This window comes from Lonchura striata, chromosome 13 (assembly GCF_050655825.1).
Source record: "Lonchura striata isolate lonStrDom1 chromosome 13, ASM5065582v1, whole genome shotgun sequence".
NCBI lineage: Eukaryota > Metazoa > Chordata > Aves > Passeriformes > Estrildidae > Lonchura > Lonchura striata.
In genome coordinates this window covers 8863278-8881045 of record NC_140715.1, presented here as the reverse complement: position 1 = coordinate 8881045, position 17768 = coordinate 8863278, and the positions used below count along the sequence as shown (strand labels likewise).

Genomic DNA, 17768 nt, shown 5'->3' with positions numbered 1-17768 from the left:
CTTGATATTTCCTGTAATTCTCACATTTTCTAACCTTGGAACTGGATGGACTTTCCATCACAGTGAGTCAAAGAGGTTCTTTAGAACCTGAACAACTCCTCAGCATTCAGAGATGAGATGTTGAGCTCTCATCCTTGGTTGATGGAGGCAAGGAGGAATGAGAAAGAGAACAGAAGGCACTGTAATTTGAAGATTATTTGCACACTGAAGCATAATGGTTCACTCACAGAAGTTGCAACCTATTGCTGCTGTCACATCTGAATACTAATCCTACACACTAAAAACCCTCCTGTGTTTGCTAATGCCAATGTAATAGCTTATTCACCTTCACAGACAAGCAAAAAAAAAAATTGTTTTTAATTAGGTCACAAACTAGAAAAAAAATCATATCATGGGCAAACACACACAGTCAGTAATGTTAATTTTCCTTTCAGACTTCTGATGCTCACAGATAAAACCTTAGAAACAAACACACTTAAGTTTCCATTCAATATATTTCCACATACTGACATTTTTCAGCAGCAAAAAAATTCTCAGGCTAAATCTTGTCTCTGTGATTTCAAAGAGAAGGTGCAGACAACAGTAATAGATTTTAATTACTGCCTAGTGTCATTACATTATTTCCTCCTATAATTAGAAACTAATGAGAAACGGAACACATTCTGTCAAATGAACTGAGAAAACAGCACTTCAAGTGGAATGAGTGGCCAAGGACCAAACAAAATCCAGAACTGTTGGGCAGAAAGTCATGTCATACATAAAGAAATTTCATTTGCTTGGATGAGTGTAATGATTCATCTCATTTTGCAGAAGTTTCATCAGCTGAGATTGTCATTTCACAAACATAAACTAATTGCAGCTCTCTTCTGCCTGCTCCCACAGGAAATCAAGGTCTTTAATGTCAGACGTATTAACACACAGACATACACCTTACTGCCTTACTTTTTAGAAACTGCACCAAATAAAAAACAGATCTCCTCCTATCTCCTGCCCTCCATCCAGCTGTGCAATGCAGTTAGGATTCATCCCTTGGAATGTAAATTGAAAACCAGGCTTGCAGCTCTCTGAATCCCAGAGATAATCTTATATAAATGGACTACAGTGCAAGCTTTGTCAAAATCTTAATATTGTTTTACCTCATTGCATAATCAAACTATAATCACGGCTTAGAAATGCATATTAAGAATTTCTATTATTAGATTTTTTGGGAAATCACTGGGTACAGTTGCTGTGCTGTACCAGCAATGACCATGGCTCACCCCATTTTTATGTAATGCCAGCTGTCAGGTAGGGAATGGTGCTGCTTCCATGTGCAAGTCTGTTAAAAGGAAATAGATGCAATGCCGTGGCATATTTTATTTCTTTGTCCTAAAGGGCAAATATTTCTTTCACGTCACATCATGACTTCTCTATGACGCAATTACTGGTATTTTGCAGCTAAACCTCAGAGGGAAAGAGATTATTGAGCATTTTTGGAAAGGAAGAGACTCAATTTTTTAAACTCTCTGACCCTTAAGCAGTCTAAAAATCTGTCAATGAAAGAACAAAAAGTTGTGAGGGGCAGAACCAATGAACAGGGCATTTGGAAAAGAATGAGATAAGGAGAAGGTCTCAAGGTCAGATAGCTGGGGAACACTGTTCCCTCTTTTTAACTTTTCCCCAGATTTCTGGCTGTGGCAACAAATAAATCTCATACATATCAGAAGATAATTAGTACTGTGATCAAATTTCTGTCCTGTCTTTATGAAAATTAATTCAGTCATGTTCCCAGTGATCAAACACTTCAGTCAAAATTATTTTTGTGCCCTATATGTAAAAACATTACACTGTGACAAAAGACTAGTTTTAGAAGGACATAGTACTGAACTTGACAGACTTAAGAACTTTCTGATCTCTTTGAAAATAAAAAAAAAAACCTAGGTCACTTTAGGTTTCACACAAGATAACAACTGGAATAGGTTTAATCTGAATCCTTATAGAAAGCTATGTGTTTAGAACAAATATCCTATTTTCTTTATGCCACTGTAACAGTGTAAGACATCTCACTGAACCATATCTGCAGGCTGACTCAGTACCCTCACCAAGACAGTAAATGCCAGCAAGGCTCCAAATATAGAGCCTGTCAAGGCAAGAAAAGAGATGGGCACAAATGCCAAATGAAAATGCATCAGGACAAATACACCAACCTTAAGCTATTTACATGATTTTTCATCCCAGATTAGAGCTGCACTGTACAATGTAATCCACAGTCTGATACTTGCTTGATCTGGTAGAGAGGTCTGATTCCTGACTCCCATTCTCCCCTTTTCATGCCTTTTCTGGGGGCAGGGATATGCCTCAGCCACTGCTGAGCAGAACATACACCAGAGCTCTGGTGCCAACACCTCATTTGACATTTGCCTGCATTCTTTCATTTTTCTTTCATTTTCTCTCCACTTGCAGGAGCTTTTGGGTAACCTTGCTGTGCTCCAGCATGCCAGGAGGGGACACAGCAGGAAGGAAATCAGCTGCTTTACAGGCAATGCCCCACAAGCTTACCAATTAGTTATTTTCTCTTATTGCAGAATATCTGACTAAAGATGGCCCCGAGCCTCTTTTAATGAAGAGGGATGTATTTTGAATCCTTTTGGTGCCATTTACTATTATTTTTATAGTCTGTACAAATCCAGGAACTTTTTAAGAACCAGAGAGATTTAAAGCTCCTACAGGAGATGTTCACAGACATCATGCACTGCTGTTTTAATGGTATTTCCAGGTACCATGACTAAACCCAAGAAAACACATCTATTCCATCAAACTACCATTTACCATTCCTTCTTTTAAAATAAACCAAGAGCACTAGCTGTGTTCTCTGCCTAACAGAAAAGGAGACTGCTGGCCATGCTAACAGCAAAAGAGAGAGAGAACAAGGATGTATCTATTAGCTATTTATGAGGAAAAGAAGATAAATTCTGCTGCCACAGTTGTTCTTCATTAACAATTGATTCAGTTTACATTCATTACTTGTCGCATAAAGGTGATGCTACTTGGAGGATATTTCTATCACACAAAACTTAGTTTGGTCTTTAAAAGTGCTCCTCTACTAACAGAGCCACACAAGTCAGTTGTGCCATTTCGGTGTTTGTATAAACACTCAATGGCAAGAATAATTAGACATTTTTAAGATTCAGTTTTCCACTGGCAGACTTGCAAGCTTTTCTCATTTCTATTCTGAGGTGACAGTGCCCTCCTGTGGCACGAGGTTTTGATTTTGCATTTTACCCTATGTATCCAGGAAGATCAACTGGGTAGTTTCCCATCTAGAAGCATGTAATTTTTTTTATATAGTTATTTATATGAAGTAATTTAGAGAAAACGTTCCATTTGTATATTTATTTTCACATGTCTCTTTAAGCAACTCTTTTTAAAAGTGCTTGCTCCTCTCTGTATGGTTTCTGTGTAAATTTAGGGGGTAAAAGCCCATTGGGAATCTGGACAGTGGGTGCATCTCTGTCTGTAGGAACCAGGTGGTTGGTATTTGCTGCACTAACAAAACTGTGCCTATTACATACCATATAATCTATAACCTACATGAATCCTAGTTTTTTTAGTCATTTAATCTGTCCTTAAGGAGCAGGTGATGGCTAAAAATTCTGGGACAATTTAGATAATGCATTACTCTTCTAGCTGACTTTTTTTGGCAGCGTAACCAATTCTTATAGTGGAGAAAAACTTCACATTTTAAAACGATATTATAAAGGTATTTGGTAGTTTTTGCTGGCAAGTATTGATACATTACCAATGTTCTGCTACGTAATTTTTTTTCTCCACAGATTTTCAAATCTTAAACACATAAGGCACTACATTATAAACATTATCAGAATTACTGAAACAGACATTGATTTTTATACTACTAAACATTGACAAAAATATTTAAGGAAACTAAACACTCAAAGAAAATCCTGTCCAGACCCTGGGGTAGAAGGCTTGTCATTACTCAAGGAGAAGATCTCCACAATGAAACTCCTGATACCCTGGAGTCAGTATGAGGTGATGAGCTCCTGTGCTGTAAACTCTCAGCAGCACAGAGAAATTCTGGAGATTTTAGGTAGTGGAATATATAAAGGAACAAACACAGTTTGAGAAGAGAGCCACTCTGTATCTGCCATTCAGAATGGTGTGTAGCTTTGTAAGAAACAGAGAGAAATAAAGTCTTCTTATAAACTCTTAAAAACCTTGTCCATACGGACATGTCTATGTACACAATCACTGTTTCCCAAAGCTTTTAAGTTAGCCATGAATGACTTAATAATGTGAACCCATAACAAGGCCAGCCCTTTGCCTAATTGAATTTCCCTGTTCAAAACCCCCTATCCTTAACAGAAATTAAACACTGAATTTTCCCCAGTCAAAAACCATATGAGAATGACATGAAGTAACACATACAAGTTACTCAACTGTGTGGCCAATATATTATTTTTGAAGCTATTCTGCTGTTCGTTTAATAATTTAAATCCAGCAGTGTTTTAAACAACAGAAAGAATCCTCATAATACCAAGTGTGAGATAATCTTAGCTCTAAGTGTTGCTACCTGAACTATAAGACACCAATTTTTTGTGGTGTTATAAAGCTGTTCTTTTCTCTTGCATTTGCACTAGCTTCCAAATCACTTCTGAGTACAAATTGGAGGCTTTTCTCCCAGTACCTTGCACTTTGCACAGTCACTTAAGCATGCATAAAGAGAGCACTAATGGGTGTAATTCCCCATTCGCTTTGCACAGGTATAAACGACTCTTCAGCCAGGAGCAATGAAGGATCACACCCACTGAGCTGATTAAATCACTTAAGTACAGTGTACATTCCCCCTGGCTGTGCTTCCTGGCAGGACTAATTCCTTCTATTGAACCTTTGGGACCTAGGCCAGCACACATGCACAGATGGTTCCTTAAATCAGGAATTCACTTCCCCTGCTGTAGAACAGCAGCCTGGCATTCAAATCACTGTATCACACAAGCATAGAGTAGGAGGAAAGCCACAACTTCCAAAGTTCATACAGACTGCTATGACATGTGTAAATTAGGATGGAACAGGACTGTTAGAAATATAACCTTTCGCAAGGGTCGACTAAGGTCACAAGCATTGAATACTGATGCATTAGTCAAATTATCTCCTACTCTGGAAATGACTTAAGGTTCATGCACTTCCTCTGTGTGCCCCAAGAGAAATATTCAACAGTGTGGCAGCATGAAGATGCTCTGTCTCATGTCAGAACACTGCTCTGCATCTCTTGATCTTCCTAACATCACTGGGAAGAATATGCACTTAGTAGAAAATATGATAGGAGTATTTATACATAAGGATAAATATGACCTGGGTACCATTTTCCTGAGGGATTGCATTCTGGTTTAAATATGTCATTGAAGAAAATGGTTAACTTGTATCTTCAGATGAAGAAGACTATGTCTGTCTATATGCAGATACAAACACAGATTACTACAAAGGAATAGGAGAAATCTGTATATTCAGAGAAAGAGAGGAAGGGTCTAAATATATGAAGGGTCAGTTTTTATGCTCCTCAGAGTAATAAGATTATTTTTTCCAGGGAAATGTTGTATTTCTTTAAAAATTTAAAATTATGGGGGTGTTATTTTCTAGACACATGCAATAGAAATTTACCTCAGAATGAACGATGGGACAAGTAAGGTCTCTGGTGAAAGGCTAAGTAATCCAAAATCTTTTAATTACGATGTCAAACGTTGAGTGCTTAAGCATTTTGTCTTACAAAGATACTGCCAGGTTGCATTATCTTTCATTTCTAGAAAACTCCACAAGTGTATTAGTGCTCCAAACAGCAATCTGGCAGTATGAGAAGCTTTCTTGCTGCAGCAGACAATATTGGACAAACAAGGGAGAGCTCAAGGAAAGAGGATGAAGTAATAATGAAAAGATTAAAAATTTGCCAAGTGAGGACTAATGAATGACATTGTGCTGAGGATCAAGTCTGGCCATTTTTTACTAAACTAATGTTTTAGTTTGACAGCTTCATGCAGATATCACACCAGGAGTGAAAAATCACCTGAGGCACAGAGGTAATCTGAAAACAACAGAGTATTTAAACTGGTCTCAGCTAAAGAGCTGAAAAGTGCATGAATAGAGTCAGAAAATAAACCAAATCTGGATATGGATAAAAGCAGGGCCATGGCAAGATTCCATCATGAAAGGAGTGATTAAAGCAAGGCACTGTCAAGTTCATGTTCCACAGGGCTCTTAATGCATTTGAGGTTTTGGATGTATGTGTCGTGACAAAGACTGAGTCCTAAACTTCACATCTTAGGTCTTGCATATGTTCAGAGTACTTTTGTTATTAAAAATCTCAGAAGACCTGCTGTTATATCAAAATGCCTGAACTTAGGGTAAAAACACCTTAGCACCAACAAACATCAATGTGGCATCAACATTTTGCTCATGCTAAATGCAAGCACAGCCCTGTGCCAGCTCCCTGTCCCAGACAAAACCAGAACATGTTAGTTCAAGGCTAGAAGTACATTACTATTAAGTACATTACAGAATTATTACCTTGCTTTGTCTTGGCAATTCCTAAATTCCATTTGTTTTTCTTACATTTACCTTGGAAAAAAGTCATCTGTACATCCTACTTCCCAAAACCCCAAGAAAGCAAGGTAAAATATTGACATTATTCCTTTTGTAAGGATCTGAAACATACCATAACACAACAGTGCCTGCAGCATCAGATTATAAAATAAGATGTAATTTAAAAGAATTTACTCATCCTTGAGTGACTCTGCATATTGGTCAATTCCACACTGCCTGGCAAGTTATAGTTGACACTGAAATTTTTACTTCCCCTGATTTAACTTCTCCATTAGTAGAAACCTTAAACTCATAAAAAATATATAGTCTCTTATTTTCTTGAGCTTTCATTTAAACATTTCCAATTCTACAATGCATGAGAAGTAAGGTCTGTCAGAACAATGCTATGGACTTTTAAATAACAGAAAGTGATAGAGTTTCCTACAAATATAATTCTGGAGTAGTTTGTATTTTTTTAATGCAAGTATCAGTTAGGGAAGAAAGTCTTTATTTGCACAAAGGACTGTGTAATAATAGTTTTAAGGGTTGAAAAGTCCTATAACAGTTATGTTGCTTTTGAACTTTTGGAATCTGTTAGCAGAGAGATGTTATTTCTAAACATATTTGCTTATGAAGTTATGCATCAAAAAAAATAGAAGGAAAGTAAAAGAAAAAAGAAAAACAGAGGGAGCGTTTGATTAGAAGTGAAACACTTGCACCCAGAGTCTCTCCAGTTTGTGTGGCAAATGTCCTGTGGACACTGTCAATGCTCTATGGGAAAAGAGCTGCCCCCTGAAGTGCACCTTCAAGATGACAGAATTCAAAGCTCTGTTTCACTGCCAGTGACTGGACTCAGGCCTTTACAAGTTCAGTTTATGTTTTAAGACGTGCTATGGATTATGTTAAGAAGAGCAACAAAAAAAATTAAAATAATGCATGCAATGTTGTAAAAATATTACTGTATAAAAAGCATTCCTTGGGTTAAGGGAAAAACCCAGACAAGTTTCCATGGACACTAGGGGATCACCACTAAAACCAAACAACAAAAAAAAAGTAGTATTTGGAAATAGTGTATATAATAGAAGGGCTGAGGATGTTCTCTCTCCACACACACAAATGGACATTGGTGGTTATCCACAGCACCCCTGGGCTGGGTTTGCACACACAGCTCCTGAACAAGGACAGTGTGTCAGGGAGGGCACTAAGCCTTGGTCTAAATAATCTCTATTTAGCTCTTCTCAGCACAGGTGCTGTGTTTTGGATTTAACTCTAATACCAGAAAGTAGGAAAGTTCTGGCTTTTATGCTGGAGTCTGATATTTTCAGGGCAGAAGGACTACAGCTGCCAAAGATTTGGGCAAAAAGACCTGTGCAAGTATAGGACAAAAAGTAAGGAGCAAGTAGCTGCCTGGCATCTGGGACATCACTCATCTACTTCAAAGGAGCCCAAAGCAGCTGGAACTTCTGTAGAAAGGAACATGAACAGCAATGAAATGTCTAATTTTTAAACCTCAATTCTGGACCTTTGGCACCTTTTAATGTTCTAATCTGTATTCGGGTTTATATTTACTTCTGGAAATTCTTTGTCCTATTAAATTGATACAATAACAGTGAGCACGAAATCCTTCCCTTTCGAAATTTTTGCATGGAAGTCAACCAGTTATTGCTTAAAGTGATTTCTGCCATATCATAGCAGAATAAAATTGAAATAGCAATGTTATTAATAGCATATATAAAGGTGAATGAATAAAAGGATAATTCCAAGAACTGAAAAAATAATCACTCCTTGGGATATTAATATATGATCCAAAGAGATGAAGAATACGTCATACTGTAATTTTATGGCTTCAGCTTTGCAGTGCTGCTGATGAGTGCTGGTGTTTTGATAGGTTGGTTGGACTTTTTTGGTATATGAAGAACATGCACATACAATGGAAAGTTATCTGTGACCTAAGAAAATCAGACTGTACTTATTACATTTGTTTGCTCATATTCACATGTATCACCCTAAAAACTGCATATCTAAAATTTGGGGGCTTTATGTTTTTTGTTTAATTAATTATAACATAATATAATTAAACTAAATCCAGTCAATCCCAGGAATATGGACGTTCAAATTAAAAATAAAACCAAAAAACCAAAGACACAAAATATCTTTGAAGTTTCTTCTGTGGTCAGGTTAAAAGGGATTATTCTGGGAGAAATTTAAATTTTTTATGCCAGAAAAGAAGGAACTCAATGTTAACTAAAGGTACTGATCTAAGCAGAACTTGCATTAGCCACAGAGACTCTTTGATAATGTTGGAAAACTAGCTCACTCTATTTTTGCTAAACATATCCTGTGTCCATTAGAGATTTCTCTAGGTTGCATTGCACTGAATTGCAATGAAGTCTTTGTACCCTGGGGTTCTGTAGCTCCTTTGCAGTCAAGATTTTTCCCAGAAGCGCTGTAATCAGAAGTAAAGATAAGAAGTAGGAGTTTTCTTTGTTTAGGAAAAAAACCCCACAACCAAAAACAAAACAAAAAAAAACCAACAAAAAAACCCAACAAAACTCAACAAAACCAAAACAAAAACCCCACAAATACTACCAATGAACAAAAAAACCCAAAACAACTAAAACCAAAACAAAAAACCTCTAAATTAGAAAAAAATCCACATCAAAAACTAAAGCTTTGCTCTGTCCCTGAACCCATATGGAATTGTCTTAATTTGAGAGGGGAAGAGAACCTGAAAAGACAATTCACAAACTACTGAATATGAATGGTGTGTTATGTACACCTGAGTAACTTCTAGCCTAGCTTTTGGGATCACTTTGGAAATGTGGGTTCAAATCATTTTAAAGGAGAAAATACAACAGAAGACCAGCAGGGGAAAAAAAAAATAATTACTGACACAGCATAGCCCTGAAGAATAGTTAAGAACATGAAAAATTTAGGAAAGCAGGCAACACTTGAGAGTGGAGCTGGGAGCACACTAATGGGGACAGACACTGGAGGAAGGCTGGGTCCCTGGATCCTGGGCTGCTGCAAGAGGCTCATAGTAGGCAGGTGTGGTTATGAGGAATTACTTGGGTACAAGTCCTGTTCTGCAAGGCAGGCTACCCTTGAAATCATACAGCAAAGTTCCCTGAGTGAATCTGCATGACTGCTAATTTTCCTAGTGGGGAAAATCCACTGGTTCTTGAGCTAGAGCTGTGTTGAAATTGTATATGTGTATTTGCCATCTGGTGAATCACTTTAACATTTATGCCCAGGTGTGGAATAGGAAGCATCTAGCTCTTATGTACAAACTTTAGGCTGGTTTTCTAACATATTATTCTGTGTTCTGCTTTTGTTTTACAGGAGACTATGTAGTCATGTCTGTCTTCTTTAACCTGAGCAGGAGAATGGGTTATTTCACTATTCAGACCTACATTCCCTGCACACTTATTGTTGTCTTGTCCTGGGTCTCTTTCTGGATTAATAAGGATGCAGTTCCAGCCAGAACATCACTGGGTGAGTTTGCCTTTCCTGTTTTCTTCAAGCATTTTGATGATTAATTGACACCTCTGCAGATCATCAGTTTGTAAATATGAGAACAAGACAACTTCACATGAACTCTCCTCATTTAGAGGAATGCAGTAATTTCCAAGGAATAACACAGACTGAGCTATATTTGCATCTCTTCATCATGTCACATTCTGACTATTGCAGATTGTCAATAATAAAAGCTTTGATATTTTTTCTGATTACAGCAGAATTTTTACAAACATCAAGAGGATGGGGACACACAGCTGGATTAGAGGCAGGATGCATTAGCTTCACTTGTTCTACTTCCATATCACCATGACTGGCAACACAAATTAAATTACCTAGAAGGAATCCACCTTTCTTGCTATGTGTCCAAGTGGTAATAAGGGGAGAATGTACAACCATGACCACTTTAGAAACCAACAATCAAGTACAGACATCAGTCAAAGAAATCAACTGAATTTGGTGGTATCCAAAACCTTATACATGAAAATGTGACATGTAATTAATCAGAATTAGAAATTTCTACACATTTTGCAACTGCTCCACAAATAAACTAAGAGTCCAAATTAATCTTGCTTGTGCAAAGCAGCTGTAACAGTAAGAAATAACAAAGCAGAAACATTCAGCTAGAGAACCTTTAACACATTTTCTACTTCTACATTAAATCCACACAAGTGAGAATTATTTCAGTTTTTCCTTCTGCATTTTCATTTCTTCACAGAACCACAGCACTGAGCACGCACTGGAGTGTAAAATAGGGTACACAATTTCCATTCCAGACTACCTAAAAAGAACAAAACAGAGGACCAGTGGCTTCCATAAAAGAAAGCTTTAAGCATTTTATTGGTTTTCTCACACCCTCTTTAAAAAGAGATTATAAAACCTGCTTTAAAGAAGTTCAAAATTAATAAAGGCATTCAGCTATTATTTAAAATTGTACCTAGATACACAAAGCAGACTTGTCCCTCTGTTGAGAATTGGTCAATTTGCACCAGTAAGGTAAAACCAACAGTGTGAAATTTGCCATAAAACATGTGGGAGATTTTTAACTGTTCTAATGCATTTTTTCACATTTTTTACATCACAGTACATGAAATAATGTTCTGAAAGGGAAGGGATGTCACAGTACTTCTCTTTTGTAGATCTTTCTCTTGCTCTCTTTAATTACTTGAGCATACAAACACTAAACTTCAATTTTCAATTAAAAAAAAAACCTCCCCAGAAGTAAACTACAAAACCAAAACTTTAAATTAAATTTAGAATTAATCTACCCAAAGTACTCTACAGAACAACACTAGCCGTGACCATGCAAAAATGCTGCATTACCCCTGTTAATCCTCTAAGCTCCCACTGAACTGACCTTTTATTGCTGGAATGTGCTACTGAATACCTCTGCTGTGTGTTTGAACTCCAGGCACACTTCAAAACCAATCACAGAGAGATAACTGGCAAAATCAGTTTGCTACCTGAAGTAATGTTATTTCTGTTTTCCTCTATCTACCAGGAATTACAACGGTCCTGACAATGACCACCCTAAGTACAATTGCTCGCAAATCTCTTCCCAAGGTCTCCTATGTGACAGCCATGGATCTTTTTGTGTCAGTCTGCTTTATTTTTGTGTTCTCTGCACTGGTGGAATACGGAACCTTGCATTACTTTGTCAGCAACAGAAAGCCAAGCAAGGATAAAGACAAAAAGAAGAAAAACCCAGTATGTATCTTTTTACCAACAAGGCCTAAAATTTACATAGTTTTTCTGAGAGAGTATTTAAATCCATCTTTATAACTGCCCCTTTTTTTTCATATTTCTCTATTACCTATATACCCATCCTTCGTAACAACAGGAATGCAAACATTCACTTTGAGAAGCAAAAGCTCATATTACAGCTTTCTGGATGCCAGAAGAACTAATTTCTTAGGATAAAGATCTTTTTAGCCAATGTGCTCTGCAAACCACAACTACCAAAGCCATTATTTATGCTATAAATAGATCACTTTATAGAAAATATCTCTGTTTCTCTGTATTAGTAATGTTCTATGCCATTAGCTTATGTCCACATTATTGACATGACTACCTTGCTTAAACTTCTATATTCAAACTTTGGTGTGCTTTTTCCAGCTTCCCCTTAGCATCCGTTTCCTTTCCATTGCTTCCTTAAATTCTTTTTCTTTTATTTCTTACCTTATTTACCTCTTTCTCTGCCTTAGAAAGTGATTTTGCAGTAGTTTATAATGATATTTATGGATATATGCAACCTAATAGTAAAAATAATGTGTATAATAGCAACAACTTAAAAAATCCTGGAAATACCCTCAGTAGTGATTTCAGCTTTTGCACAGACAGGGAAAGAATTTGATGCTTATTTTGTCCAGGACAGATTTCTCCTTGCCTTTGGCAACTGAGCTGACAAATGTGTTGTCTAGAATCTCTAAAACATTTAGCCTAATCATCTACCCAAAAAAAAAAAAAAAAAAAAAAAACAAAAACCCAAGAAAACAAACAAACAAAAAAAAAAAACCAAAATCCAAACACCCCCATAAACCAAAAAGTAATGAAAACAAACAAAAAAACCCAAAAACACAACACTTAAAACAACCAAACTAAAACAGAAAGTGAAAAAAATAAAGTAAAAATGTTTAGCATTAATAAAGAGTATTTTCATCTCCATTTCAGGCTCGTCACAAAGAATAAAGTAATTTGTATTTTCTCTGCTAAAATGTACAAGGCCTTTTGAAGATATTCTCTTTTAGTTTTAAAATATATCACAAAAATTAATATAGAAAAAAATAGCAGTTAAGGAACCTTTCACTACATACTATTCTTATAATTTCAAGTTTTATAGCTGCTGAGAAGTAGACTGTAAAAAAATGTAAAATGATAATGTGTCCTGTGTTAGATTGACATAGAAATGTCTGTGTGTGTGTGTCTCATGCAGTCAGGTAAAGGAGCAAAACTCAAAGTACCTCAGATTTAATTGTTTCACTTTAAGGTATCCACATGAGGAGGAACAACTTGTTCTTTATATTGCCTATCTGTGAGCATCTGGTGGAAATAGAACTATAAATGCTTGCCAGAATCCCAACCACAGAGTCTAAAAACCATAAAAGTAGAATATTCAGGGCACAGTCTGCAGGTAAAAAGCCTTCTTTCTAAAAGGTGCTTCTATATACTGTGAATGGTCTCTTTCAAAACAGCTCAGCATAACAGACTAGCATTCCCTCAGGTTATGAAAATCTAACAGGAGTTTGATATCTTATGTCTTTGGTCCAGATGTAAACAAGACAGTGATAAGTTGAAAATGTGGGGGATTTTATGTTACAGATACTTGTTTCAATTGCTGTAATCCCAATCTTTCTATAAATTTAGTTATTTTTGACTTACCGTGTTTTAGAAACATATTTTTAATTTACATTATTTTTGTCTCTTTCTTTCCTTTCTTTAATTTAAAACAAAACCCTCTGATTCTCTTTTCTGTCTACAAAATGAAAGCTTCTTCGGATGTTTTCCTTCAAGGTATAATGTTTTTTGGAATGGAAATTCACTGCATGCGACTGCTGAATTTAACTATTAGAGCTTAGATGAGAGTGGTGTTTTGTTTGGTCTTTTAATTCATGAGAAAACTACTCAAGCTACTTCCTAATTAAGTAGAATGGTTACAAATTTCTTAACAATTCGTAGAGTTGATTCAGCAGCCCAAATACCACTACGGTTCTGAACTTACCTAAGTTCAGGAGTGACCAACCATTACTGGATCGCATGAATTGAGAGTTTAACATTAAAACATTTCTGCTTCTCTCTCTCAATTTGCCATAGGATCCAATAGCAACAGCTAGCCTAAAACCTGCAATGCACCCTTTTGGAACTCAGCTCTGACCCTGGATTTTTAAACTTTGTGATTTCACTCCTAATGTTAAAGCCAAATCTGTTCTGATATTGGCCTGAAAAAAACCTCAATGTCACCATCAATTACTCAAATGCTGTGCATCATATGAAAAAAAAAATAGAGTTTTGAAAGGGTTTAAGATACATATAGATTTTTAATGTTGTCACTGGGTCAACACACTTAGAAAATTAGCTAATATATCTAGTTGTGTTGCACATCGAAACCTTATCTCTATCCAGAAATGCAGAGATTTTATAAAAAAAAATTAAAAGGGTGGGGGGTTGGGGTGGGGGGAGAAGCAACATAAAATAAATGACATTGAATTTACATACTTATGGAATCAAGTTATGCTTTCCTAATAACTATGAGCATGAAATTTCAATGCCTATCATCCCAGCATTCACCCAGTGAATGTGTTCTAAAAGCTTTACTTTCTCAATTCATTCTAATTATATGTATGTATATATACATGTACAGCTACTATATAAAATCCAGAACATGTTGAACCTTCTAGTTGGTGAACATTAGTAGGTGGTAAGCTTCAAATATTCAAATAACTGGAGAGTCTTATAGAGATTCCCTTAATCTTATTCAAAAAAACTAGGTTTTGCCTTTTTCCTGTGTATACATACTTTTTTTTTTCTCACCATGAACCACCCCTTTTAAAATCCTGCATTTCCAATTGATTCGGTTCCTTTCATGTGCAATACACAAATTGCCTTCAGATACCAAGCAGCTATATAAACTATAAAGCAAAAACTGAAAATACCATCTATTACATTCCTGGATGTTTCATTTAACTCTCATGCTTACTCAGTTTAGCTTTGAAGCTTATTTCCCATAGCTGTTAATTTAGATTGGGTTGTGCTGCTTTCCTCTGAAGGGTATGATGCAACTGCTTTTAGTAAGTTCAAGATCATACCGCCACTAGAACACCTCAGCAGCTTCCCATGTACCCCCACAGAACCATCATGCACATGTTGACCATCATCCCCAGCTGGTCTGGTGATAATAACAAAGTCTCTCTCCCTACCGTCTTTTTCTTCTTTTGCTACTCCACCTTAGGCACCTACTATTGACATCCGCCCCCGATCAGCTACCATTCAAATGAACAATGCCACACACCTCCAAGAAAGGGATGAGGAGTACGGGTACGAGTGTCTCGATGGCAAGGACTGTGCCAGTTTTTTTTGCTGCTTTGAGGATTGTCGGACGGGGGCGTGGCGGCACGGCAGAATACACATCCGCATCGCCAAAATGGACTCCTACGCCCGCATCTTCTTCCCAACTGCCTTCTGCTTGTTCAACCTGGTCTATTGGGTATCATATCTGTACCTCTAAAAGCAGTAGGAAATCAGTGATACGAGCCTTACTCACTGAATTTCTTAGAGAGATGGTTTCCTAAATCCACTTGAAGTATTTATGATGCGCTTTATAGTGATCTGAATTCTTTAGTGCCATAATCCCGTAAATATCAGTCATATCATTCGTCCAAAAATTGCCATCAGGTTATTGTGAATTACATGTCCATTCCACATGTCAAGATAATTTAAAAATAAAATCATGTCAATAGGTAATATATACCTATGCCTGCTGGAATAGAGAGAAACAGGGCAGACAGGACAAGGGGAGAATAGCAACATCACTTAATAGTTGATACTGCGATTCCAAGCAGGAGTGAGAGAGAGGAGAATTCCCAGGTAAAGTGCTGTACAGTTTGTTAACATTGGCTATAATTATGCTATAGCTTTATTCTCTGTGGGCTTTTCTTTTTGGAAGAGTCATCTCTCACTTTGAGTAGGTATTATTAAGCTAGGAAAATTAACTTCTACTCCCACCAGGATGAAAACAGACCTTTCCCTTTGCCATCCCTTTAAGAGCACATGTACAATGCTGTAAATATTTCAATACCTTATAGTACATAAAGCCTAGTGCATGCATCTTTTGGGGCCAAAATAAATGAAAAAAGGTACTATAAAGTTTTGTCTTTTATTTTGTGTCTCTGGATGTGCTATTGTAATTGAAATGTGGACAAACCTAATTTTCTTTTTTCTTTAAAAATTGCCCCTCTCCCTCATGCATGGAAGATCCAAGCAGACAGCACTGTCATGCAAGATATTAGAGAAGCCTTAAGGATTCAACTAAATAATATAGACACATCTGTTTGGCCAATATAATAGCTCATAAAGTATAATGTATGTGTCCTCTGCAGTTGTAGCCTTCATTTTCCACTGATAATGTTGCTATATTTCAACTGAATCTCCAGTAATTATACACTGCAAGATCAGCTTCTAAATTCAATCCATGTGCTTCTATTGTTCTTTTCCCACCTTAAGCTCCACTTTTTTTCCTTACACCAGTGTTTGTGGGGGTCTTTTTTCCTTTAATCCAGTACAGTAAATAGCTTTTATTCTAGATGTTATTCCTACATAAGAGCTTCAAGTTAATTTGGAAACATTAGTCTTTCTATTGTATATACACATACAATTCTCTACCCATTCATGTCCTTGATCAGCTGTAGTTGTTGTCAGAGCTGCTTTCTCTCAGTGAGTACCTTTATTAAAACAAACCTTTACCATGGCTAGCACAGAGTTTATAGATAGCCTCGAAAACAAAAGGGAAGAGAGGGTGTCTTGGCTACTAAAACACATGTATGCAGTTATGTATGTATTTAGAACCTTCAACCCACCTGGGTGAATTTTGAAAACCATTGGTTTTCAGAATCTGTATGATGCTCAATTATGCAACCTTAAGCACATGTAAATATGACTGACAGTTTGGGTTTTCTTTTTTTTAATTGTCAAAGATGCAAAATGCCACCTCCAGAAAAGTGGGCTTGCAGCTTGAAAGGGAGATCTATAGCTTATCACTACAAAATTATTATTAATTGAAATAGAGGAAAAGGAAAGTTTTCCAATGTCTGTATAGTTTTGGAAATAAAAATGTATAAAAAAGGAATATCTCGATCATCAATTGCACCTAGTCCAATGTATTTGAAAACATTTTAATAAAGGAATTGCACACACCTGTGAAATTTTTCAATAAAACTACTGCACTCAACTCCAGTTTTTCTGTGATGAGTTTGTTAAAAGCATGCTTTAAGAACTAGACTACTTGACCAGCTGGATTCATCGGCTGCCTAAATATACATGATTATAATCCTTATAACCCTCTGCATTGTCTCATTTTATAGTCAAATGGCTCACACATAACTTCAAAAAAATGGAGACGAACTATTTTCAAGGTTCTTATCCCAATTAAAAAAAAAAAAATTAAAAATCACTGGATTGGAAGTACTCCAAAGAGAAATAACTTCCCTTTATCTACTTAGAGAGTCTCCACTATCTGAATGACTGTCAATCACCTTTCACATGGGTACCAGGTTGATCTCTACATTTTTTTTCCCCAATAGTCAGTGGTTTAAGAACTTTTATTTTTTTTGCAATTATAATGGTGACTAATGCTATACATTTAAAATGTCAATCTTTCCCTGATCCCATACAGCTTTTATACATAACCACTATGAAACTCAGCCCAAACTGGCCTTTTAATGCCCTCAGTCCAAGTGCATTTTGGTTAACATACATAGAATTATTTTTTGTCGTGATCTATGGAATTAATGTGACACAAAGCACTTTACCCTAGTTCAGCCATCAGCTTACCTGTGCCTAAGGAACCCTGCAGCACTGATGAATCAGATGCAATAATGAGGAACAAATGATCTGATCCCTCACTTGTGCCAGTTTGTCTTCTCCTTCCAGCAAGGGAGGGGTCTAGAACTGATATATCCCCACCTCAATAA

General features: G+C 36.6%; 1 protein-coding gene across 3 annotated transcripts in view; it reads left to right on the top strand.

Moving 5' to 3' along the window:
• Positions 1-17031, top strand: part of GABRG2 (gamma-aminobutyric acid type A receptor subunit gamma2) — a 63837-nt gene extending 46806 nt beyond the window's left edge. For 2 of the 3 annotated variants that reach the window (XM_085591198.1, XM_021549499.4), the window contains 4 exons: positions 9913-10065; positions 11588-11793; positions 13573-13596; positions 15032-17031. In XM_085591198.1, coding sequence (XP_085447324.1) covers positions 9913-10065; positions 11588-11793; positions 13573-13596; positions 15032-15307 — 659 coding nt within the window. In that variant the 3' untranslated portion in view covers positions 15308-17031. The remainder of the gene's footprint in view (positions 1-9912; positions 10066-11587; positions 11794-13572; positions 13597-15031) is intronic. The other variant, XM_085591199.1, reaches the window with a different exon arrangement.
• Positions 17032-17768: the final 737 nt, after the last annotated feature.